The sequence below is a fragment of the Ptychodera flava genome, chromosome 11 (assembly GCF_041260155.1).
Source record: "Ptychodera flava strain L36383 chromosome 11, AS_Pfla_20210202, whole genome shotgun sequence".
NCBI lineage: Eukaryota > Metazoa > Hemichordata > Enteropneusta > Ptychoderidae > Ptychodera > Ptychodera flava.
Genome location: NC_091938.1, coordinates 36,786,670 through 36,812,746, shown reverse-complemented (window position 1 = coordinate 36,812,746; position 26,077 = coordinate 36,786,670). Strand labels below are relative to the sequence as shown.

At 35.9% G+C, this 26,077-nt stretch overlaps 1 protein-coding gene across 3 annotated transcripts; it reads right to left on the bottom strand.

Moving 5' to 3' along the window:
• Positions 1 to 25,025, bottom strand: LOC139144200 (uncharacterized). 3 transcript variants are annotated; one of them, XM_070714853.1, is made up of 7 exons: positions 24,840 to 25,025; positions 21,531 to 21,584; positions 19,262 to 19,297; positions 10,179 to 10,382; positions 3,671 to 3,859; positions 2,089 to 2,221; positions 1 to 1,167 (listed from the first exon to the last, which is right to left on the bottom strand). In XM_070714853.1, the coding sequence occupies exons 1-7, from the start codon at positions 24,881 to 24,883 to the stop codon at positions 1,057 to 1,059; spliced, it is 771 nt and encodes a 256-aa protein (XP_070570954.1). In that variant the 5' UTR covers positions 24,884 to 25,025; the 3' UTR covers positions 1 to 1,056. The 3 variants fall into 3 exon arrangements, with proteins under 3 accessions (XP_070570954.1, XP_070570955.1, XP_070570956.1); XM_070714854.1 differs by lacking the exon at positions 19,262 to 19,297; XM_070714855.1 differs by lacking the exons at positions 19,262 to 19,297; positions 21,531 to 21,584.
• Between the last annotated feature and the right edge of the window lie 1,052 nt (positions 25,026 to 26,077).

Sequence of the window (26,077 nt, the reverse complement as noted above, 5' to 3'; positions counted from 1 at the left end):
TAATGATGGACAAATCTGATATGTTTAATGGATATTCAATCAGGAAAAATGACACATTGATAAAAGGTGGTCGGTTAATACTTTGACATTCACTCTAAATCAAGGAATGCTGTAGCGCTATAACAACCAAAAAAATTGCACAACAGAAAGAATTGCTTGGGAAATATTTCAAGTTTTAACGTTAAGATAATCAAATATCCGACTTACAAGTCATGTTTTCATTGAATGTAATAGGATTACAGAAAGCAACAGAAGCACTGGTGACAGGCACAAGTTGCTGCAGCTTGGTTACCTCAGCCTAAATATATAAATCTATAGGGCATTGCTTAAAACTTTCAAAACTTGCAGTGTTTAAGGTCAAACTTTCTCCTTGACCAGTTCCACAGTTATCTATTAGAGAACCTGTACAGTAAGCATAACACACAGCTATATTTTCCAAACCACTGACTGAAATTCAACTTATCAGCAACAAGTATATGTATACAAAACGGTGGGTACAGTGTATAATGTAAATTTGCCATTTTAAAATAAATGAAAAATATCCAAAAGATACAGTAATATCCATATTTACATGATATATTGTCTTTAACAATGACATAATGATATGTGAAGTGTAATGTTCATTTAAAGAGAAAGTCAAATATGAAACACCATTGCAAGGCATGTCAGTTTAACACCATCGTAGTCTTACACTGTAAATCATAGGCTCATCTTGATTGAAGTACTCATTGCCCTCAAACCAACTTCTCGTTTGTGTTTTGTTGCTCTAATCTTCTCTTCTTAACAAGTCTCAGCAAACTGAAAAATAATTCATCCATGGCTGATTCACTGTTGCACCAAGCAGACTATTGATGACTCAGAGCAGAAATGATCTCCACTTCTCACTGCAGTCCAAAATTGTGACAGAACTGTCAAAACTTCTGACACAGAGGAAGAATTGCTGGTAGAGGGCGCTCTTCATAATTCAATGGCCTTCAATAGATCCACATCACTGCCTCTATTGGATGAACTCACAACACTGTCTGACCTTGCCGTCAAAGGAGGTCAGCTGTAAGACTATCTGAGGGTTGTGTCCTGCCTTTTGAGTTTCATCTTCAACCAATTGGCAGGTGCCGTACAGTGAATTGTAAATTCTCTTGAGTAAGGTCCATTGAAAGAGTTGCCCGCCTGTGTTGAATACAAATGAAGCAGTGGAGTCAGTCACATTCAGGTGGAGTTCAATGTCATCAATATCATCCTTATAATCTCATCTATTAGACCAACTCACCATAAGTTTGTCAAAATTGTGAATTCATAATCTTCATCATTTTGCAATTCATATTTACATCATTATCATCATCACCCTCATATCAGTATTAATTTGATGCCACTCCTATTATCTTTCATGCAGTAATTATCTCATAGATTTTCAACAATATTTCTTAAATCATTTCTACCATGTGACTTAATCCTCTCCAACAGCAGACCTAGCTCCATGACTTTGATTCAAGAATGTAGACATCTCTCAAGAAACAGAATCAACCATTGATGCTAAGTTATCAGAGAGTACATAGAAAGGGCATTTCATATTTTGAAAACTATGGTCAATTACTAGTTCAGGTGTGTTGACAGCAGACTTCCCTCTAAGTGATTATGACACTGTGCAAATAATGCATAATACTATTCTTACTAAAACAGAATTAACCCTTTGAGTGCTGTAATTTTTCCCTCCGAAATTTTAGAGCAGAAACATTTTACCAATTTTTATGAATTATTCTGTAATTTTTTGATGATTTTGGACCAAATGGACGTCACATTTCATTGGCTACAAGCTTTTATCAAAATTTTAGCAGAAATCCGAAAAAATTGACTATGATATGTTTTACAAAGGTGACAAAAATTGACTTTGGCACTCAAAGGGTTAATGTTTCTTATCATACATGAATGCATTCTTGGATGACTTGATGTCAATAACATTCTACAAAACACTGAAATTCCATTAGAATAAACTAGAAATCTTGTTTGTTAGATGATGCACTTTGTGACATCATCAATCCAGTACTTTCTGTAACCTGGAATTCAAAGAGATGACTTGAAAAGATGACAAACCTTGATATCAAAGCTTGGATTATTATGAGGTGAGAGTTTCCAGGATATTCTTTTGTGTTCACGTTGCAATTCTTCATCTAGCTTCCTCTCAAAACTGTTGACTGATTCCGCTCCTCGAAGTTTAGGTAATTCCCTGTGAAATGGTGATAGACAGAGATGTTACAAATGTAAAATGTGACGCTTAAGAAATACATGATATTGAAATGGTAATATGATTTACATGGATATGCAAAATTTCTGTTTTTACTTTAGGGTGACAAAAATTGAGGAAAAACGCTGAGGAAGAAAAAGACAATATTTTGGTAAAGTTTCACTTTTTTAAACATGAAACAAGAGGTGAATTTCCCCGGTTGTGTGTTGCCAAATTTTGAATCAAGAATAATATCAAAATGAAATGATATCAATATTTGCAGCCGATGTTCTTATTTAACTGCTTGAACATGAGATCCAATATTGCAGCACTTTCAACATTTTCTTACATAAAATTAAATGTCTGAATGGTAAAAATAATTTTGTTTTTAATTTGATGGAGAGAGGCTAAAATGAATTAAATTTGCATATACATATACTTTTTTGAATCTGTTTCTACTTCAGTATGTATGTTCACTAGCTAAGTTTGTCCTATCATTTCATTTCAACAATGGCAAGCTAACATTTGCTGTTCCCATCATGGAAAACAAAACAAAAAGCCTACTCAAAGAAAGAGCTAACTACACAAAAAGGTACAGACGTCAAATTATCAAATTACATGGTGTACAATACTGACAAAGGCTAGTGTTTTACAGCCATAGTCCTGAGACAGACACATGGACTCCAAACCACACACTCAATATACCCTGATTACACTGATGTCTGTTTGAGCTCTGCTGATCTCAAGACCATGGTAAACGTAGAGTGGTTTCAAGCATAGCTAAATCAATATCAGTATTTGCTGAAATTATCATCCAATGCACTGTAAACACTCAGAAGTGTGTTGACTGATTCAATAACTAACTACTCCTCCTGTGTGCACAGTCTGAGATTTGGTTTTTTCAACTAAACATTGTAAATATTGACAGGAGTGTTAGACAGTCTGGCTCTAACTTTAATGCTGTATTTATTTGATACTGGCGGTTCTTGCCACTTGTTGCCACACTACCTCATTTATCTCCAATAATTTTATCATTTTGGATGTTTTCACTTTATGCCTAATTGATTTTTTCCATATCAAGACACCGAAGTCTGTACATGTACTGACAGTATTTCTCTATCTTCGTTGTATTGAAATTCACATCAAAGAGCTGTGAGTCTGACTATCACATGGTGAGTGCTGGTCATTCATGCAAACAACATCACTACACACTTTGCAGCATACTGCTTGCACAGCATAGAACTTCAACACATACCTTCCATTATACTTTTCAGATGCAAATTTTCAATTTTCAACATATTCGAAAATGACCCAGCTACCTCCCCTCCCCATGCTGTGTCACATCAAGATGTCTCCCTGTCATGTTTTCTGAGATTTCATTTCCCTGTGCCCATACACAGACACAGACACAGACACACACACACATCCATGGATAGACACACTGATACTTACCCCCTGTATCTGTATTTATAGTCCATATCACTGGAGGTAGCCACCGATGGACATGGACCTAGAGGCGCTAGATGGGCACTTCTAAAGTTGGGTACCATTAAATTGCTTGCCCGGTGAAGTTGTGCTATCGTGTACGGCGGTTGTAACACATTCTTTCTGTGTCGTACATACTGGATGAGATGATTTGACCTATGAAGAAAAAAATTGTGTAGAATTTGAGAATGTAAAAGTATACAAATGTACAGGCACCATCATATTGTGCAAACATGAGAGCTTCAACCTTACGACAAAATGATTAGGCTCCTCTCACCAAAACAGGTAAAACCAGTAATATGATATGATGTACATATCTGTAATTGTATTGTACAGAACTTGTTTTGGCAAAGTATTGGTGAACGGTTTGGCAACTCTGTTGTTCTTAATATGACTGCAATGAATCTGGTAAAATGACAGGACAGACCAAGTTTACAATGATATTTTCTTGCTTACATTGTATCACCCTTCACAACAACACTGATATACCCAATGCAATGATGTTTTGTGTTATTTGACTCTAATAGCTTTGGATGTTATATATTTCTAGGGAGCAATAGTTGACAGACTTTTCCCCTTCTTAGTGTACATCCAATTTTCAGCTATTGGAACCAAGCCTTGAGGGTTTGATGTTATAAGTGCGCATTTTGTCATGTAAAGATAAATCTTATTCCTGTACATGTCCTCAATGAACTTCTTTGTGTCTCTAGGGGGCCTTTGTAGAACAGAAATCTTCTTACAAACACAAGACAATTAAATCTTATTCTTGAAAAAATCCAAGTCAAGCGTATTTCATGTTTTTCTAGAGGTCTTTGTAAAACAAAAATCTTTCTATAAAGATCTTTAAAAACCAAGACTTAGTCATTTTTGAGACATTATGTATGGTTGACTTACAAATGAAGATGGTTTATGCCACACACAAAGCCAATTATGATAAGACTATTACACAGTCTGATGGAAAAGATCAATAAATAAGTCTTTAATTGTTACAAAACTGGATTTCAAAGTCTGGAATCTGTCCTTTTTTACCCAAAGACTGACTGCTGCATTGAACAATGTTAAGATTTGTACTTGTGCAGATAAAACATCAGATAACAGATGCTGTTGAGCCAGTCTGCATGTCCTACCACCATTGAAGATATCTAAACCTGTCAAGAACTATGAAAACAGCTCCTCTGATGCACAAAACAGGATTATTTCCAAATCATGCATGAAAGAAAGACTGAACGACATAATTGTTATTGTCTTTTTTGCTAATTACGATGTTTTGTCATGATATCGGTGAGACATGGAAAGGGGTGTTCTCACAAAGATTCAAAACTGTGAGTTGATGGGAAAAGCTGAAAAAAAAAGCGGATTACGTTCAAAATTGAAGTAACATACCTATAAATGCCCTTTCATGTTCAGAAGGGATTCTTGTGAAGTTACAATAGAACAGAGGAAAATGGACACATCCAAAGGAAAAGACAATGATACAAACCAAGGTGCTAAATTGACACAGAGATAACTAAAACAATGTTGCATATTTAATACATGTAATAGCCTACAGAAATGGATGAAATTTCATGAAATTCCTACATTGAGTTCAGGAATCTTAAAAGTTAAATGGTAGATGGATACAAACCATGTAGGATTAGAACTGTAAGCAAACTAGAAATTTCTTATCAGATGACAAATCTCGGCACTTAATCTGTTTTTGATTTTGTTGTTTGTTGGGACTTAGTAAGTTACTAGGCCAGACAGGTTAATGGTATCTATAGTGAGACAACTTAATCCTATTTCACATGACAACAATTCTGTTTATCAGTGTTTGTAGAACTAACACAAAGTACAAAGTTGCATATTTGACTGTAAATCAAAGCCAACAGTGGCAATGGTAACCGTTAACCAGCAACTGTTAACCATTCATAATAACTGAAAAACAAAGAAAACTGTAATACCAGCAGAATAACTTAGATAAAGATAAATACATGTACAGTATCAGTTGTACATGGACAGGACTGTATTGCTATGATCACTTGACAACTACTCTCTGCTTTAAAAGTTGATAAGTTTACGATCCCTACGGTTGTTCAACAATCAATAGAGTAGATTTGTTTGGAGATACGAGACAGACTTCTGTACATGACAACAGTGTAAGCACATATTATTCACACCATCAACTTATTTATGACAGATTTATGTCCAAGTCTACAGAATAAATCATTCTTTGAATACAATTTGATCACAATTTAGTGCTATAAAGCTTGACATGTATGATCTGTCTCACCTGAAAGGTGTAAACTCATCTGATTTTTAATACACATACTGTGATTTAATATCTGTAGTATTACTATTTACAGAACTCACACATGAAAGAGTGAACAATTTAGACCGATGGTTTCCTGGAATAATTGGCACAATAATAAGTTGTCTTGGCATGGTGTGAGCCATTAGAAAACAACTGACCATACATGTAGAAAGTGCTTTTCATTTAAAAAGTCAGATGTCCTTGATGTAAGATCACTGACAAATAGAGGAATGTGAATTATATAAGTCTTCATTATTTAATCGTGATAGATCCATTGGCTAGTGTACAAGTTGCTGAGTTGAAAAAACTAATTCAATATTTTGCAGGAATTTTTTTTGGCCACTAAAAATTGAAAAATATTACTTCAACGTTATGCGGGTATAATTCTAAAAGTGAAAACTTACTAGAGAAGGCCTAGAAGATGAAATTCAGGCAAAGAAGACAAATTGTATGTCAGTGATTCATTATGCAAGTCATACTTCACGACTGAAAAAAGTTTGATTGATGGAAAGTTACATTAAAACTCTTGTATTTGCATGCTGGGTACAGATACATTCTCTGACATTTACGGATCAACAAACAGTCTGGTGATACTAGGGGCAGTTTTCTGGTTCATGTCTGGTTATTTGACCCACTCACCCCTGCCCTTTGGGTTAGACCGCTATCATTTTCAAGCACTGGGCGGTATCCATTCACAGAGATAAGGGGGTTATAGGGTTAAAGTCATAGCTGTAATACTATATATTTTGCAAGATGGGTAGATTGGTATTGTAATTACCACAGTAAGACTCAGGCACCATGCAAAGCTTGAAAACACATCAACCAAAATACATACAACACAGCCTGGTTATGTAAACTTTGCATGGATCATTACAATGCATACACAGTTCTTCCTCTTATAATATTCAACCAAAGTGATGAGAAAAAAATCAATGTTTTATACCAGCTAAACCAGATTCTCATTAGCAAAACCTGTGATTGACTGTAATGGCCATATGGAAAGCTTGAAAACTAGTATTCATACTTATAACACTGGTCTAGTATAGTCTTGCAAACAATGACATTCCATTCTAACTCTCACCAACCTATTCCCATTTCAAATTTTTGACCTATCAGTCAAGATAATCATTTTTCTCTAAGGTTCAACTTCAAATGAAGATGCTAAGAATGCAGTGCACACAATGGACAAGCTGTACATTTTCAATGTTCATTAGATTTGCATGCAGAAAATTGTTCATTGAAGGTGTGTCTTGGTAAATTTAATTGTCACATAGCAGTTTGGCAAGTAACAGTAGAAACACTCTACATGCATTATGACTTACTGAAATTTTGATAAAACTTGTGAAACCAGGAAAGGTTTTGCTGTTGATTTGTCAGCAGTTTGATCTTGTCAGCTCAAAGGCCCAATAAAATAAATCTGTGACGTCACTCGTTTTTACAAGAGACCTGGGATGTGAAACTCAGGGAGCCATTAATGATAAGAAAATCAAACACATTGATATTGTATTGAACTGTTAGGTCGCAATCTTAACACTTCCTGAGTGTTAGCCTCACTGTATTTACAGATAATTTTTTTCAATCCATTTCTAACTGTAATTATCTTGTAAACCAACACATACTTTACCATTATAAAGATAACATATTTGATAAACAGACATGACAAGTTCATGACAAATTACTGAAAATTCATGACATTGACAACAAGGTTACAAAACTACACTTGTAATAAAGAAAATACATAAAATATTCCTGATTTGTGAGAAGATATTTGTATTATGTGATTGGAAACACATTTTTTTCTGATGAATATAAACATGTTGATTGAAGAACAGTAAAACTGTTGGCTTAAGAATGGCTTTGCCCACTGGTAAATATTTTTGTTGCAAACAGGTAAAATGACCATTGCCCCTTTTTTGATATAGCGCCCTCTGGAGTTCAACATTTCGTCCATTATTGTATTCAACAAAATCAGTAAATTTGAACTTGGGTTTTTTCAACAATACACTTTAGCCTGCAGTATTGCCTGTGTTGATTAAACTAACTAAATGTATTAGCGTTGCTATTAACATACCCCCAAGAGGTCATCTCTATTCTAACAGGTCTCACAGTATTGATTTTATTGATTTTTACATGTGCTGCACCAAACAAAAGTGTTTGCTTGTTTCAAACCCACAACTGAGACATCTGAACTTTGACCCAATGTGCAGTATAGATGACCACTAACAACAGTTGAAAATGCAATATTCTTTGTTGAGAAATTGTAATTTCTAACATTGCAGCAGTAGAGCTTGCTTAGCTGTAACTTACTTTCAAGGCCTAGTTTTAATTCTGTTTGTAAACTAGTTTCTTGATGTATTCCCATAACCATGTAGAAATGCTCCAAATTGGTGAACATAACCTACACGTCTGTAAGTGTAATGTCTGGTGTAACTGTTGACAGCAAAATTTCAGTCTGGACTAGAAATTGATTTTACAACATACACAACACGCGTTGTGTATGCAATATGTTGGCATTTATTTTATCAAGAAGAGTATGAAACGATTAAGACAAACCTGTCTTAGAGCTGTCATCTCTTTATAGTGGTTACTTTGTGGCAGTCTAGTAGCATTTTACATGTAAAGGCCTTCTACAGAACTATTACCTCTCTCTAATGTGGTCATTGGCCACATGAAATTGTTCCAATTTGGTACAAAATGGCAAAATCTGTATTGTAATGGTTAGCAAATGTGGTTTTGAATGACTCTGTCAAAAACTGCTCTAACTGGAAAGCCAGAAATGAGTCTGAAACTGATTTTATATTTGCAAATTGTTTAAGAAATTAAATGCATGCCTCATGATTTTCAAGATATTTATGAAATTGAATTTAATCATTACTGTTATCTCTTCCTAAATTCATCACTCAGCACAGCACCTACACTGTTTGTTTGTTTATTTGTTTTTTGAAGCAATTCCACATGCAGACTCTATGGAAAGGTCACCTCTAAATGTATATACTGGTCACTTTTTCTTAGTCCTTTTTGTGACCACTGTACACAGATTTGACTCGACTTGCTTCATCGAACAAACATTTTAAAAATATTACCTACAGCTACTATCAAAGGCTTTACGTTTTCAGAAAAATTTCAACACAGCAAATTATAGCCTGACAGTTTTATCTGAATGAGAATACATCAATTTTAACTTCACCCTTTGCTTACTTTCAGAAAATTATCACCATACACATTCTTTATATAAACCTATGTGCCAGCACTCTGAGCCATGTAGGCACTACTACTAGGGTATAGGCTTACACACAACCACTGCTTGGAGTGTGTTGTACATGATGGATGATATGCTAGCCTTTGCTGAAATGGGGTTCTCAATGAACAATCTCTGAGGCCATACTGAAGAATAGGGGACCCTTACTATACAATGTCACAAGTCAATATACATGTAATATTTGGGGTTCAGTTGTTTCAAAAAGCAATGGAAGGGCCTCCTATTAACTCTTTCACCCCCAGTTCCCTGTATACAGGTCCAACTTTACCATAGAAAACAATGGATTTGGGACAAACCATGGTGGTGAAAGGGTTAAGGTAATATGCACCTCGAAAGTGAAAGACTTAAACTTTTGCTCTAACTTTCCTCAAGGAATCTTTCAATCATTCTCTTTCAAAATCAAGAATAAAAATAGGGGGTCACCGTGCAAATTTTGGTACTAGAGAAACAAATTACCCAAGATTTACCGATATTGGAAATTCAAAATGGCCGCCATCCCTGTGTTAACTCTATGGAGAAAAATAAAAATTTTCGAATTTCGAAAAACTAAGCCGGTGAAAAGTTTTCTTTCACCAAGAGCTTTAAAATGAACCCCCACATGTGGTATATCAGAAGAGAATTGTAAAAGTTTGAGAGTCCGAATGTCTGTCCCCGAGGTGCGTTCTACCGTAGTATCTTAAAGAAAAACTGATTGTTTGAAAAAGGAAATAATTTTTCATTATGTGGTTTTGATCCATTTTAAGGTTATCAGTGTTAAGTTTACCACTATCAGCTTACCAGTGTTAAGTTTTACCTTTTACTTATGTGACAGGTTTTGAAGATGTTCTTCACTTGATACAAACAGTGGTAGAAATTGGTCACTGCAAATCTTTTGAAGTTTTCTGACTTCTTGGCATTAAAAATATGACTGTGTCGCTGTATCTTACCTGCTATCATCGGCATCAATCTTGTAAAGTTCATCAAGGCCTATAGTTGATGAAGATACCATAGCAGTGTTGGTAGATGCTAGTTTTGGCAGTCTGTATGGAGTTAGCCCTGCACCAATCTTATTACTAATAACTTCCATGTCCTCTTTCTCTTCATGTGAGTACAATGCAGGCAGGCTTTTACTAGTTGCTGCTTCCCGGCCCCTGAAATTCAAGGTCAGCAAAAAATTGTCACTGAGTTTCTTATCTAGGTGAACAATCTGCTCAGATAGATGTACATGCTACCAAATGAATTCATATCATATGTATGTATGTATGTATGTATGTATGTATGTATGTATGTATGTATGTATTAGGTAAAATGCCATATGCAGTGTTCTCACCAGAAAAAATTGTGGGACATTTTGTCCCGCTGACCAAAAAAAAAGTGGGACAACGGATGATTTTTGTGAGACAATATATAATATGTTAAAAAAGTCAAACTGCAAATACGAACCTTATTCTATGCATGGAAAAAATAAAGGACTCAACTCATTCAGCTTAACAACTTTTTTGTAAACATTCGGTAAATATATCAACTGATAGTGAATATCAGTGCCTGTTAATGAAAAGTCTACGGGACTTTCGTTATTTCCAGTGTGAAAGTCCATTTCGGGGCCCTCTATAGTCAGGTGGCTTAGCAACAAAAAACAGCAAGATCGTTACACGGATGACAAAAGTGCCAATTTGGTACAGAGGTTCACATACATGTGTAGATCAAAATTAGCTATTGCTCCAAAATTTGGGCCAGCGGAAAGGCTCGATGACGTCATAAATTCAAATGGCCGCCGTTATATTGCTTAAAAATGGTAAAATACGGTTTATTCGGCCAATCTTCAATATTTTTTTGAATAAACTACACAAACATTCTAAATTATTACGCAAATCAATATTTATGACGTCATAATCCAAAATGGCCGACCAAATTCACAATGTCCGCCGTAACATTGTCTAAAATGTTAAAGCACTGTTAATTAAGCCTGTTTCAGCATTTATGATCGCCTGAACTGAAATTAACACCCCAAATTACAGACAAAACATACAATTGATGCAAATTAATTATTGTGATGACGTCATAAAACCAAAATGGCAACCGAAAGTTATAAAATGGCCGATTATGAAGTTAACTATGCTTGGTACAATAGCCCATTTACGTGACAAAATGATAGTTTCAAGGTAATGTACAATTTGTATTAATATTCCATAAACTCAAAATAAAAGATAAATGTACCAAAACTTAGCCGATAAGTTCAACACAAGTAAAAACTCTTATGAGATTATTTATTATTAAACAATGATCTGTGTTTGAAAAATCGAATCGATATAAAAGGAAATGAAGGCAACTTCACACACTGGTTCAACCTTGTTTATGATACGGTATAGTGATTAAATCAATGTGGTTTCGTGATAGGGAAACATGGTGAGAAACCAGTGAATCGATAGTGCTTTGACCCTGGTAATGTGACCTTAGTCCCAGAGAAAAGGTTTTATGATGGTGATTCCTCCTAGCGGCGTTTCGGGCCAAAGTGGGATCCCTTCTTCAGTCACTTGAATGGTCTTGTATTCCAACATGCTTAGTTTGATGGTAGCCATCAAAGAGAGGTGCTAAGATCATTATGTTGTAGTCTGATTGTTGCGTGAATTGTTGCTCAGACCGTTCATTTGTACTCTCCTTGTGTTTGAATTTTGCTTAAAGGAGGATATCCTGTATGTTTTTCTTCCTTTTATACGTTATTACAGGTTTTCTGGAAAACCATGGCCAGCGTTTAATCGCCCTTCATTATTTTCCAGTTTCTTATCACATTGTTTGATTAGGCTGGTTTTGATGAGGTTGTGCTGACAAGTTTTTTTCATTACTCTTATTTTTGTTGATGAAGGATAGCTGACATTTTGTTACATTAACTTCTTTTCGATACAAGCTATGTCTTTTTTTTCTAATCTCGTTGTTGAAGTTTTTGCGTCGAGAAATTGACCTTTTTTATGAAGTCCATATTGTTGTTGCATGTGCGAACATATCTGAGTAATTCACCTTTATTAATGAATCATTTAATGATTGGTGGCAGATAATATCGTCAGATGGTTTGGTGTGGGTTTTGCAGTCGAGCAATCTCTCTCAATTGCGTCTCTGACATTTGAAGACCACAAGGTCAGGGTATGAGATTTTGTCGATAGAATGTTCAATTATGAATTCCCAAGTTGAACGTAGGGTACATGGTGTTGCATTCCTCGACAAATGTTCGAATGTTATAGGTTTATGTTCTGTTCCTGAGTAAATCGTTAAACGTTTCCATACGATTATTTGACCGGATTGGGATTTATAACTTTCTCCGTTCATGGTATGTGATATCAGCTGTTTTTAGTGAGCCTATGCTGCATCCATAGATATGTTTGTAATTTTCTCAGTTGAATTAAAATATGTTGCGTTTCAGAATAATCGACAGTAAGGCTTTCATGTACGTTGTTAGATGGTTTTTGTATCGTATCAGTTGGCTGGAACTGTTTCAGAGTCCTACGCTATGATCGCTGCATTTATGGCTTCATTTTTGGCATGTTTTTCTACATCGATACGACGTCTAATGTTACCAGAATAGAGTTTGCTTGTATTTTATTGATTCTAACTAGTGAATGAAGTTTTTGTGTCCCTGACATATGTAAGTCGTTTTGCGTGATTGGTTTTATGACAAAGTCTAGAAATTCCGAGATTTTGTTTATTGGGCTCGAGCAGCCATTTCTATTGAGACGTTGGATGGATGATTGTTCTTTCTGCTTTGGTTTTGTGTATTTTTGGCAGGAGATACCATCTTGGTGTACAAATTATTTTACTTATGGGAATGGGGAAACTGTAAATCACCTCGTCAATGATCTTCTTGTCGCAGATAAATGATTTCATATACAATTTCCACGATATAGTTACTGTCGCCAAGTATAGTTAATGTTGCTAAGTGTTGTCTAACTTTCTTTAATGTCATTTGTCGTATTCACAATTGCTATGCCTCTTCCTTTATTGATGGGTTTATTGCGATTTGTTTGTTTTCAGTCAGATTGTTCAGAGCAATCTTTCTATTAGAGTTATGTTCTTTCTGTTGTGGGTTGCGAATAGAATTTCCTCTATCGATCTAAGTTGCATCGAGACAGTTTTACAATTTTGGGTTTTCCGCTGTTAGTGTGACATTGGACTTATCTAGAACAGATATCTGATTGATTGATAGATCGCTTTTGCTTCTCATGATATTGCACAATCCTATGATGCGAATAAATTTGTTTATATCTGAAGGACAATTTTTCTGTATAGGCACTTTGGAATGGAAATAAATTTCAAGCCTTTGCTTAATGCTTTGATTTCAACATTTGGTAAGGTTTGATTTGCAAGATTTTTGATGAATCTGTGAATCTTTCTGAGTTCTTGTTTTTGTTTAATCTTCGAATTTCTGTTTATGTACTTCGCTTCCTGGCGTTTTTTATGTTTTGGTTTCCAAACAGCAAAACGATGCCAAATACGAAAGGCAAAGACGCTTTTCATAAAATTCACGAAAGCTGCAAAAAAAGCAAAGCAAGCTACCTTCAAAAGGCAAAAAAGTATTCTCTTTCAGAGTTCGCGTTTACGCAAAAATCGTGCGTATTTACGCATTGAAATTGACTCTCTATGCAATTTTTTCATCGTTATGCGTTTTCTATACGCAAAGGATAACATCGAAAGTACTCCCACGACTGAGCTTAGGCGACAACCAGACAAAATTTGTTGCAACACATTCTGTCAACACTCATGTTGTGTGGAAAGTTTCGGATTCTCTGGGCGTTGTCTGAAAAATGGGCATCGTAGTCCACACGTTATCACTTTAGGCATGTTATCATGTTAGCTGTGCCTATGAGTCTTTGTTCATATAACTCTGACGAAACGGTCTTTTTAGGCCAGCACATCCTCCGAAAAGAGAAATACTGTAGTACAAAATTATGTGTCTGTCACCACACATCGAGATATAAATAACAGAAAATTCAACAAACGAAAAAGGCTTCTCAAACAAAGGAAGCAAAAGACCCAAATCACAAACATAAAACCTTTTTTCGGGGACCAAGGTCACATGACCAAGGTCAAGGCATGATTTATTCACCGGTTTCTTGCCATGTTTTTTGTTATCATGAAATCACACTACTATAATTGATCTACTCACTATAATCATAACACTTTTAAAGCTAACTGATGCGTAAAGTTGCCCTCATTTCCTTTACATTGATTCAGTTTTTCAGACAGAGGCCATTGTTAAATAATCAATAATTTCATAATAGTTTTGTAACTTGTGTTGAGGTTATTGGCTGAGTTTTGGTACATTTATCATTTATTTGAGTTCATGGATCATCAAGACAAATTGTACCTTACCTTTGAACTATCATTTTGTCACATAATTGGGTAATTGTACTAAGCAAAGTGAACGTCATAATAGGACATTTTATAACTTTCGGTTGCCATTTTGGTTTTATGACGTCATCACAATAATTAATTTTCATCAATTATAGTGTCCGTAATTGAGGTGTTAATTTCAGCTCAGGCACTAAAATGCTGGACACAGACTAAATTAAGAGTATTTGAACATTATCACACGATATTATGGGGGATATTTTGAATTTGGTCGGCCATTTTGGCTTTATGACGTCATCAAAATAATTTATTTGCATCAATGTTATGTTGTATTTGTAATTTGGGATGTTTCTGTCAGTTTATTCAAAAAAATATTGAAAACTGCCTGAATTAGCCGTATTTTATCATTTTTAAGCAATATAATGGCGGCCATTTTGAATTTATGACGTCATCGAGCCTTTCCGCTGGCCCAAATTTTTGGAGCAATAGTAATTTTGATCTACACATATATGCGAACCTCTGTACCAAATTTGGCACTTTTGTCATCCGTGTAACGATATTTTGTTAAGCCACCTGACTACTACCATAATAGTAGTTGCTAGAGTGTCCAGCCATTCAGCTTCAAGTTTGATTTCTGTCATTAGTTAGGTTTTTTTTTTTGCACACTAAATCCCCTTTCACAGTTAGCAGAAGGAACAAGCCAAGTCACTGCTATGGCTTCTATTTAGATTAGGAAACATATCCCTATGATGTTTGTGGACAATCATCACATTTTGACATGAAATTTCAGTCGCCAGCCAGGCTACAAATTTTGTCAATTGATCGAAACATGGGAAAAAGACGTCCATGTTCTCACATATGAGTTCGCTGGAATAATATACTTATCACATGCGCAAGCCAAGAATTGATAATTTTTTGCATAATAACAGAACTTTCCTCCAACTATTCCACATTAAAACCTCAGAACTACTTTTGGAATAAAATCATCAGTCGGCAGTGGGCAAATTGTCAATCATTTCCAGTCGTGGGTACTAGGTCGAGTGGGCGAGGAACGGAGCAAATGCCTGATAACATCACACAACACGTATCTCCCGCGAAGTTTATACATGATTCCAAACGTAGCAAAGACCTAAAAATTATCTCAGACAAAGTTGCGTTATTTTCGAAAACAAAAATTCACTGAATCTCAACGGCACGAACACTATAACGTCGCGCCCGTCCAGACCCTGGTTGCCATGCGGAACTCACAGTATAATGATATGCTACAGCTTCGAGTTCGTAGTTTCGAAAAAATGTTCATGTAATTCCTTAGGGAATACAAGCTTTACATTCTTGTGTTTTCGTAGTTCGGGTTATTGTTGTCGTAGCCTATGAATATATTTATCGTGCCAATGACGCCTCCAGCTTCCGCGAATTCCGTGGACATGTACCGGTATGTATGCAAGGCGAACACGTCCAGTGCGTCAGACTACCACAGTCTCGTGTGGTTCAATACACGACGGCCGCTGTATGGTATACGTAATGCATACCACACATCGGCCATGTATCGAATCACAAGTGACTGTGGTTTAAGTACGCCCTCTGACGGGTATTGCTTCCAGATTGCCTCGGTTTCAACCAGGAAGTGTTTACTCGCGTCAATCATTACGTCAATGGTGAAAAGTACTGGCTGTATGATACGGCCGGCCGGCCATACGGCTGGCACCACGAAAGTTTATAATTTCAAAGGCGCGCCACTATTGGCGCGCACGCCCAAGAAATCCGCGACAAAACAGAAAAATACGCGAGAATGTCGCGGAATCGCGGCCTGGTGAGAACGCTGCATATGTGTGTGTATGTATGACTGCATACTAAAATGCCATGTGTGTGTGCATAATATTATGATATAAATTCCTGTGTAAATACATTCAAACCTTGAATACATATATGAATTAGTTAAGGCATCGATATATATATTTATACATAGATATGCATGTGTATTTGTGCTAACATATGTATACATGGATATATAGATTACATGCCAGATGTACAGACACAGTCACAAAATGTACCTGCAAATGTATTTCTTGCAAACGTTTTTCAATCATGTAAAACCAACATGCACTAAAACACGTTGCCAAATACCAACTGGAAGTTCAGTCACAAACTTTCAACCTCAAACACACAATTCACGGCAGTGCCAGATGTGGTTTCACTATGTAGCGCGGTACATGCAAAAACTTAGTTGCCAATATATGGGAACATTTCACTGTATAGGCTGGTTTTCAATATGCATGCTTGTGTTTGTAAGCACAGCAGTGGAAATACAGCTTTGCATAAGTGCCGTGTGAATGGGTGTTGCGAGGTGACTGCAACATGAGCTGTGCATCTAAACACTTCAAAGTAAACAATAAGACACACAGGTGAATGAAACAGGATTGTGTTAGCTGAACCAATGCACCATAGCAGTGATATGTAATGCATGAATGTACCGTTTGTTGCTGACTGTTTAGTCTGGGTCAATCTTAGCCAAACCATTACAATTGCAACCAGGGTTGTACAGGGTAAAATTTCACACATTTGTCTTCAGCTAGGCTACACATCAAAGGATTTACTGTCATAGTACAGAGCATTGTTGCCATGTTTCAAGCTGGTAACGAATTATGAATAGTATCTATATTGTCGAAAACTGACATAAGCATAATGAAATCTGACATCAGCTTGTCAATTTTTGTACACTGAGTGACTGTAAAATGACTTCTACAACATTCCTTTCCATACTTTTGAAAGAAACATTTCTTGTGGATGAACTTAAAAGATTCATGAACTGTGCATTTTTAAGCGCACTAAATGTCTTTGATACTGTGAAAATTCACGTTTTTATGAAGGCTTAAATACATATATAAAGTAAGTTGGTTGATAGAGCGCATATGAAGACATCTGATCTGTGTACGATACATAAACAATGGGTATACAAATGCATTGGCTTTGGTAAATCATAACTCTCGAGGGTCTATGGATAAATTTAATGACTTTATGGTCCAATTTTGACACTGCAATCATTGGGTGGTCTTATTTTGCTTTTCTTTTCCTAGAATATATTGAAACAGCCAACACAAAACTCTCATTAGTGTAATACAATTCTCAATATACTTGTAGTTGTACTTTAATATTATATATTTCCTTACTCTATATATAAAACATTTGTTAAATACTGAAGCCTTACAATTCAGCTGGCCAAGTATGTTGCTGGCATTTTCAATTAAAAAAAACAGCTGAAAATAAAACTACAGAACAGTTGTCAACTGTACATGTTGGTACAGTTCGTGTAAACTGTCTTGAAAAGTGCACAGGCCACCTTCTGTTGCATCTTAGCAATTCAACACAGCGCAATGGGAGAACTCTATATAGTCTGCCTTACAGCTCTTTGTATAAAGAGTTCATGTTCTGATGCTCTCGATGAATTGGGTAGATGATTGCAAGCATTAGTAGCAAGCTACCAGTACTTTAAAACAAAATCTTTTTTATAGGTTCCTTGTGATGGTAATCCTATGATTATTTCATTTCTTTGCATGGGGCATTCTCGAGAGCCAGAGCATAATTTCTGCTCTGCTGACCTACGCAAAAATTAATGGGTAGCGCCAAGCTGTTGCTGTAAAGAGGCATGTGGTTTACAACGATGTGTATGGGTTGCTAGACAATACTTTGGTCAACCCCTATTGTTTTGATTAACAAAGACCTACTAATTATCCATCCATCCATCCTGAAATGATGAATGGAACAGCCCATTGAATACATGTACTCTAGCCTGGTTTGTGGCAAAACCATTGTATTTCAGGGGTGGCAAGAAAAGATGAATGGCAGGTACATATTTGCTTCCAAACCAATTTAAGCCAACACTTGTTAATCCACATGTGGGTACCATATGTATATACACTGTACAAGTAAATTCATTCTTTCACTGTGAAGTCAATGTAAGCCTATATTGCAGTCTTGAATGTAACTTTACAGTATTTTATATTAAACTTTGAGGTGCTAAAATTTATCAGTTTCCTATGTTGTGCTGACACCTTGTTCTTCAATAAATGCCCAACAGAGAACCATAGCATCATATAGAATTGGTACTTTCATTACAAGTACAAGAGAATGGAAGTGTACATTGGACAGTACAGTATCAATTCTACTGTAGGCTGAGAATGTTAGATTGTATTCAATGTTACAGAAACAGTTTGGTATCATAAAGATTATATATTGACCCAGTGACCATGAAAAAAAACAGATGTACATTCAGCTATCTGTCCCAGTGCAGTCTCTGAACATCCTGTCTGTGTGCAAGATTGTGTCTTCAGTGTGATGTATGTTAACCATTGGTCAAAAACAGATACACATCTACATGGGGAAACAATGTTCAGTTGATGAAGCATGAGAAAAAACTGCTATTGAGAGCTTTGGCAAACAGTATAAAATGCTGGCTGAAGCAAGACCATTTAAAGGCCTTCAATAGTACAACCTTTGATTAATTTAGTTTCAGCAAGATCTTGCATAGTGGTATAGACACTGAATATTTTAATGCCAGGCAATTTTACATGATGGAAGGTCGCTGTAGTCAGATATTTACATGCATAAAGACAGGAGACTGGGCAGCAGGGCATATATGAAGGTTTTCATTTATGTAGAATATGTAGAATATGCCATGGTACAAATCAGATACCTGATGTTAGTCTTGGTTGATTCAGGAAATCTCACACTGTTGATTCAAATGTTAACATGGAAAACATGCAATGATAATGTTAGTAACAACAACAAACAACAACAACAACAACAACAACAACAAAAACAGTCCATGCAAACACGGTTAAGACTGACAGCATGGTTAATACACATTGACATAACTTACAAACACATCAATGAAACCACAAATTATTTACAAACACAAATGGGAGATTAAGTACAGTAAGCAATTACTAAAATCCCTTTCCACCAAAATTTATTTTTTGCATAGCATTGTAATGACATAGCGTCAATGCATACATAGCAATACTAGCTATAACTTTTGATTTCATCTTTGTATCAACTTATTTTTCAACACCAGTAAGGACTGATCAAATCATTGATGAAGACTTCACTTTTCCTTCAGTTGAATATTATAAACAGTGGTATTTCTCAAAAATCCAACTACCAGACAAAAAAAACTGGCAAAATGATCAAAAGTTACAACTATACACTTATCTTTTACTATATATCACTGGTATACCACACATACAAACTCAACATTTAAATTTGACTTTCTTTCCAAAATGCAAATTCTGTGCATCTACATATACATCTACAAACAAGAAACTTGTACAGAACTATATTTGTGTACATTGAATTTGGCAGCTCCTAACTAAATACTTGTATTCTGGTTACAACTTTAAAAGATGTTACATTTTCATGTTACTGATAATTTTGATATTTCAAAAATTTAAGCATAAATATTCAAACTTCTGTTATAACATTGAATAGACTACAAATCAACATAAATGTTTTTTGCATTTACAGGAGTTTTTTTGAACAACCAATTCCTGTTTGAGTTTTCAACCTGTCAGTTTTACTATCTGCCCTTCAATCATCAGGGTGTGACCCTAACCTTTGCCATTGATATAAATGGTGATTTCAGACCTGTTCACAAGCTATTGGGATGAACAGATTAAACCCCTTTCAAACCCTTGGCTTTCGTCTTGTAATCTTGTTACTGCCTGATTTTAAACATTCACTTTGTAAAGTAATGCTGATATAACACAGAAGTGCTAGTATATTGGAAACTATGGATTTTAGTGTGAGCAATAAATCCTTAAGAAATTCTGTACAACTTTTATTGGCCCATTATCCTAGTAGTCTATATTGATATGTCCATATTCTTTTATTTTAGCAAGACTGGCTACTTTCCTTTCCTTTTGGTGGTTAAAATGTCAACAAAAATAAACAGGATTATGTGAACACTATGGGTACGCTCTGCAGTACGTACCTGTATAGGAACACTATAGGGTGCACTCTATGAGATGTAAATGTACAGGAACATTATACTAGGGAGAATTCTATAGGAAGTATATGTATAGGAACACTACAGGAGGCGTGTGGGAGGTACCTTCATAGGAACATAGGGAGATTTCTATAGGAGGTACATGTACATATATAGGAACACTACAGGAGGCATGCTGTGCAGTTAAATGCCTGAACATTATTGTGCACTCTGCAAGAGGTAATGTATAGGAATGTATACTGGAGAACACTCCACAGGAGGTACATGTACAGGAAGTCCAAACACTTCTACAGTGGACTTTGTGGTAGGTATATATGGGAATACTATACTGACTGGGTGGACTCTATGGAGGTAATACATGGGAACACTATAGCCAGTATAGGGTGGACTCTATGACAGGTACATGTATAGGAACATATAGGGTGCACTCTATAGGATGTACATGTACAGGAATATTATGGTGAACTCTATGGGAGGTACAGGTATATAGGAATTAACATAGGGTGCATGCTGCAGGAGGTAATGTATAGGAACACTATACTAGGGAGCATTCCATAGGAGGTACATTTATAGGAACACTGTAGGCTGGACACTGTGGGAGGTATTACATTATAGATGCACCTATGCAGAACTGGTCACACAGAGTGAAGGTTACTGTGGATATTGGTTACAGACACATTAAATAATAAGGAAAACTAATCATTGTTACATGAGTATACATACATCCTGAAACTTTAATTCAGAAACCATCCGATATAATTATGCAGATAGTTCTGAATTTGAATCAAGATGTAGATACTAGACAATTAAGCATTGCAAAAGATACAAGGTATTTTCAATATGTTATAAGGGTAACATCCATTCCATAGCAGTAACTTCACTCTACATGTTAAGCAGGGATTTTTTTTTTCATTTTACTGTTCTACAAGCAAATTTCATCAATGTCTCCACGTTGTACCTTTTCACCGGTCTCCTTGGATTGACTTGAATATCAAGATGAATTGGAGGAAATCTGTCATAAAATGAATGACAATTGAATTAAGAGACAATCAGACAAACACTCAGTAATATTAGTGTCTTGTGTACATGTCTACAGGTGATTGCAATATATATAATGAACCATTGCCATTTGAACTAGCTGAAGTGTAAATTTCATAAAATACATGAATATGAAAATTAAAAATGAAGATTCAAGTATGACTGATGAAAGAAATATTCTCTTTATTGATAGTTCAGTAATGTATCCAGCAGTGTATATCATACATGTATTCATAACATGAATATTCATGATGTCCAGCAAATTATTTGATATATATGTCTAAGTACACAAGATGTCTTTAACTTTGTCTTAAACTTTGTAAGGATTAAAGTGCTTGATGCTATTTTAAGTATACATATTATAGCCCAAACAAGGGACTATGTGCCCAAGGGCAGGTTACCATTTGACTGACATCAAGAGGGAAAATGGTCTCCTATCTTGTGGGTACAAAGTCCCTTGCCTTGTTTAGGTTTTGTTTTATTTTATGCATCTGTTAAATAATTTGCACTCAGATGTTTTGGTTTATATACAAATGACAATCATATGCTTTATTATATCCAATAAAGCTGAAAATCTGTAAAAGACTAGAATAATTTTCATCATCAAACAGTGCGTGAATATATTAAAATCACTGTGTTATGCAATTCATCGATTTTTTCATGCATAGTAAAAACTGTTTTCCTTTGTAAAACATGTAATGTCCTCATCATTCAATCCCGAAATTGAAGATAGTTCTGGGTCACTTTCAGTCAAATGATGAGTATGCAGCCTCTATGACATCAACAAGTTATCATTGAATCCTATGGAAGTGCAACATTCCATATATGAGGCATGTAATAAATACATGTATATGCATAAACATACATGATATGCACAGTATGTATGTCCATGGTACATGTATATACATTGTCTGTTCTGAAATATTGTCCTCCTAACATTTAATATGGACCTTCGTCCATTCACACATGTATGAAAAGACAGACATTTCAAAGAGTTTAAGAAGGACTATTTATGCAAAAATTAATTTCACTTTCCTAGATGGGATAACTTAATTTTAATGTAGATATGTAATGTCCCAAGACATCTGAATATACACGTAATTGATAGTTGGTGATGAGAATTTATTCAGCGTTCTCTAGAACGCTTTTCCAACTTGAATCAAGCCTTCTGTACAATGTATAGCTGAAATCTGACTTTGTTACTTCGTTCCTGCCTGCGATGGAATGAATATCCTAGAGCAAACTCAACTACAAAGCTGGTTGATTTGAATATAAGTACTAAATTTTTCACAAGGTGATTGTAAGGTGGAGTTTGTAAAGTTGGCATTTAGCCATATCAAACACGGCATTCAGGGACCCTGAAACCTGTCCCCTGGCACATGAGTGGTACAACACAAGGCCCGGCCCACAATGTAAAGGAGTTGATAATAATTACAATAACATGTAAAGTACCTGTGATGTCAATTCATGGCTAATTTATTATGTAAACCCGGGTAAATAAGTCACCATATCCATAAATCTTTTAAAGAGTCTCTGAAAAATTTAAATTCTATAAATTGGGCGCTACCTGAACAAACCCTGACCATGGAGGTAGGAATCTTTTCCTACCTCCATGCCCTGACATTTGTGGACCTGGTCTTACCATGGACACCTTTTTTTATGTCCATGATCTAACCAAAGCAGGTTCTCCTTCCCAGAACTTTCATTACAACTGAAACACTTGTCATACAAACTGGTACATGAAATGTGATGATTGCCCTGGCTCAATAAAATTGGCAGTATACATGTATGTCATTGAAACACTTAAAGAGGTATCTGAGAACACAATGGAGTGACCAACTTGGCCAGCTAGTGTTGAAGAGACTTGGTGGTATGAAACCATTGTTACTGTACAAAGCTTTGAGAGACTCAAAAGGCGATTTACTGGATGATGAACGGTCCCTGAAGGTTTAATACATGCCATGACATCTAGCAAATATGTCCTGATCTAAAATGTAAACAATCTTTTCCCAAGTGGTACTTGCAGTAACATTCTATTGCTATGGCTAGTACAAATTTGATTTTTTTTTCCTACTCTGCACCTTCCTGTTACAGCTGGTTTTCACACCTTTTTGACAAACAACATTGGTGGCTGTGTTATCAATCAAACACACCTATAATTTGCATCATATTAAAGCTAGAAACCAAGTCATGAAAGGAATTAGGTTTACTATCATGGCTACAAGAGATTTCAATGTGTTTAGACTTTATACAGTGCAGGAAATTTTTTCCATGAAACAACTTGGAAATCAAATTTGAACAGATGTTCAGTAGTAACAATTTTCGTTATTGAGGTGTACTCAAAAATGTTCTATTTTCCATGGAATTCATTACTAGGGAAGAACAGTAACTAATAAAAGATTTTCGGCAATGATCACTATATGAAAATTTCAGTGCACACGTACTCACAGCTCACTTTTTTGTTACTTTCGTCAATAAAAAACAAAAATCAGTTAACGTTGAAGTGGAAAATTACGAGGAGCAACTCAATTAACTTTTTTATCTGGCACATACCGGTACAGTCATGTTAAATACATTAAAACCTCGCAAAATGGCAGTCTTTAAATCGTTAGTCTGGAAACCTTTACGGGCACCCTATTAATTTTAATAAAAATGGCCGATCAAAGAAGATACTGATGTCATCACGATTTTGTCGAGAACAGGAAAGGGGCGGTTTGTCCAGTGGGGAACTCAGTCACTCGAAAAAATCGCCACAAAACGTTTCGCTACCTCCATCCAAATCACATAGTCCCGGAAAATATTTTCAGTCGTGTTTTCTGGTCATGCTATGACCATCGTAAACACTGGTATTACGGTATGCCTGCGGTGCCGTCTATCGGAATGTTATGTCCACAAAAACCAGATTTTGCCGCAAACAGAAATATTATACTGTGTGGGGACTCAGATGGCAATAGGATTACACTCATCGGATTACAGCGAAGGGCCCGAGACAGTGATACACGGAAACTACCTTCGACAGTTTGGCTTCCAATTACTACTATACACGAAATGTCTGTTTATAGCCATAGCATTACAGCGAAAGTTGCAAATTTCGTGTTTCCCTATGATAATATTTTCAGGCAATTCACGTACATCAAAAAGTACACAGCTACATGTCGTCAGCAGGCAGCACAAACAGCGTCAACGCTGGACCACCGTAGGCAACGCTTTTTTACACAGCCCAACTCACCTGCTTTCACGTCGCAGTTCTAAAGAGGACGTCGACTTCGGCATATCGACGGCTATCCAGGCGGTCTTACCATTTCGAAATACGTATTACTATTACACAAGACTGAAATAATCATACAAATCGACGGCAGAGCTCTGAATACCGTCTACTCTCTTTGAACTTCCGCCATTTTGGTTGTCACGTATCGATGCGTCTTTGAAAGGCGAGCTGGGTCACGTGACGGAAAATAACAATGTACCGAGATAAATTTTTAATAAAGCGTGTCTTGGAAACTTAACAACACCTGTATCCAAAATAGCAAATATAAACATATTATAGCAGTGCCTTGTTTCGTATAAAGTTCACTTATTTGAAAACAAAAGTGACGATTATCAGTTATTTAGATCTGCCGTTGTGGGGATAGCACACATGACAGCCTTCGTCAGGGTGTAACCGCGGTGCTGTGCTGGTGAGAGTTTAGGCTCAAATCCACACAGTAGTCTATGTATAATGACTACATTATCAATAATATAAGTGAGGCATTGGACATTTAAATGTCATTTTTGTTGCTATGTTGAGAATATGTCTGTGTTCCGCCACTGTAAAGAAATGAAGTCTGGCTCATCAGTCATTACAACTTGACTACATAGGCCTACAAGGCTATGATGATGTTTGTTTCGTTTTGTTTTTGTTTAAGCTTAGTTTTGTTTTAGTGATCGTTGCTCGTATTTTTCAGTATTACATCAGACGACTAGAAAGGTGAGACTAAACAGTCAAAAATTCATTTCTTTACACTGTAATTGTAATATAGCGCCACCTTGGCAAAATTTAAGTGTTTTGGAAACCGATCTCGAACTGTACAGCCCAGGAGGTCTAAATGAGCTGCCGAGCTTGTTGACGAGATTACGATACCAGAAGTGAAATCGCAGGTAATTGACAACTCAAAAAAACTTGTAAAAGTTGTGATGTGTTTTAAATACCCACCATTTCAGTACGCATGCAGCCTTTGGAAGTTGGCAAGATAAACAACAATTCAAAAATCAATTATTTTTTTTCAAATATCAGTAAAACACCCACATTTTGCAGGAGAAAACTGTATAGGCTACATCTCGTTTACAAGCACTGATTTAGTTTCCTGTAAGTTTGACTGAATATTTTGACCACTATCCCCTCCCAAAATAAAGATAATTTGCGTCTACTTACACATAGTACGTGAGAGAAACAAGCTGCATCCAGTGATCGTTGGTGCGCTGAAGAGC

Excerpts from the sequence above, each read along its gene's own strand:
- LOC139144200 (XM_070714853.1), bottom strand. The coding sequence starts at position 24,883 with ATGCCGAAGTCGACGTCCTCTTTAGAACTGCGACGTGAAAGCAG. Across the intron at positions 21,585-24,839 it reads GAACTGCGACGTGAAAGCAG|ATTTCCTCCAATTCATCTTG; the intron begins GTGAGTTGGGCT and ends ATTTTATGACAG. Across the intron at positions 10,383-19,261 it reads TCAACCAAGACTAACATCAG|GGGCCGGGAAGCAGCAACTA; the intron begins GTATCTGATTTG and ends CTTGAATTTCAG.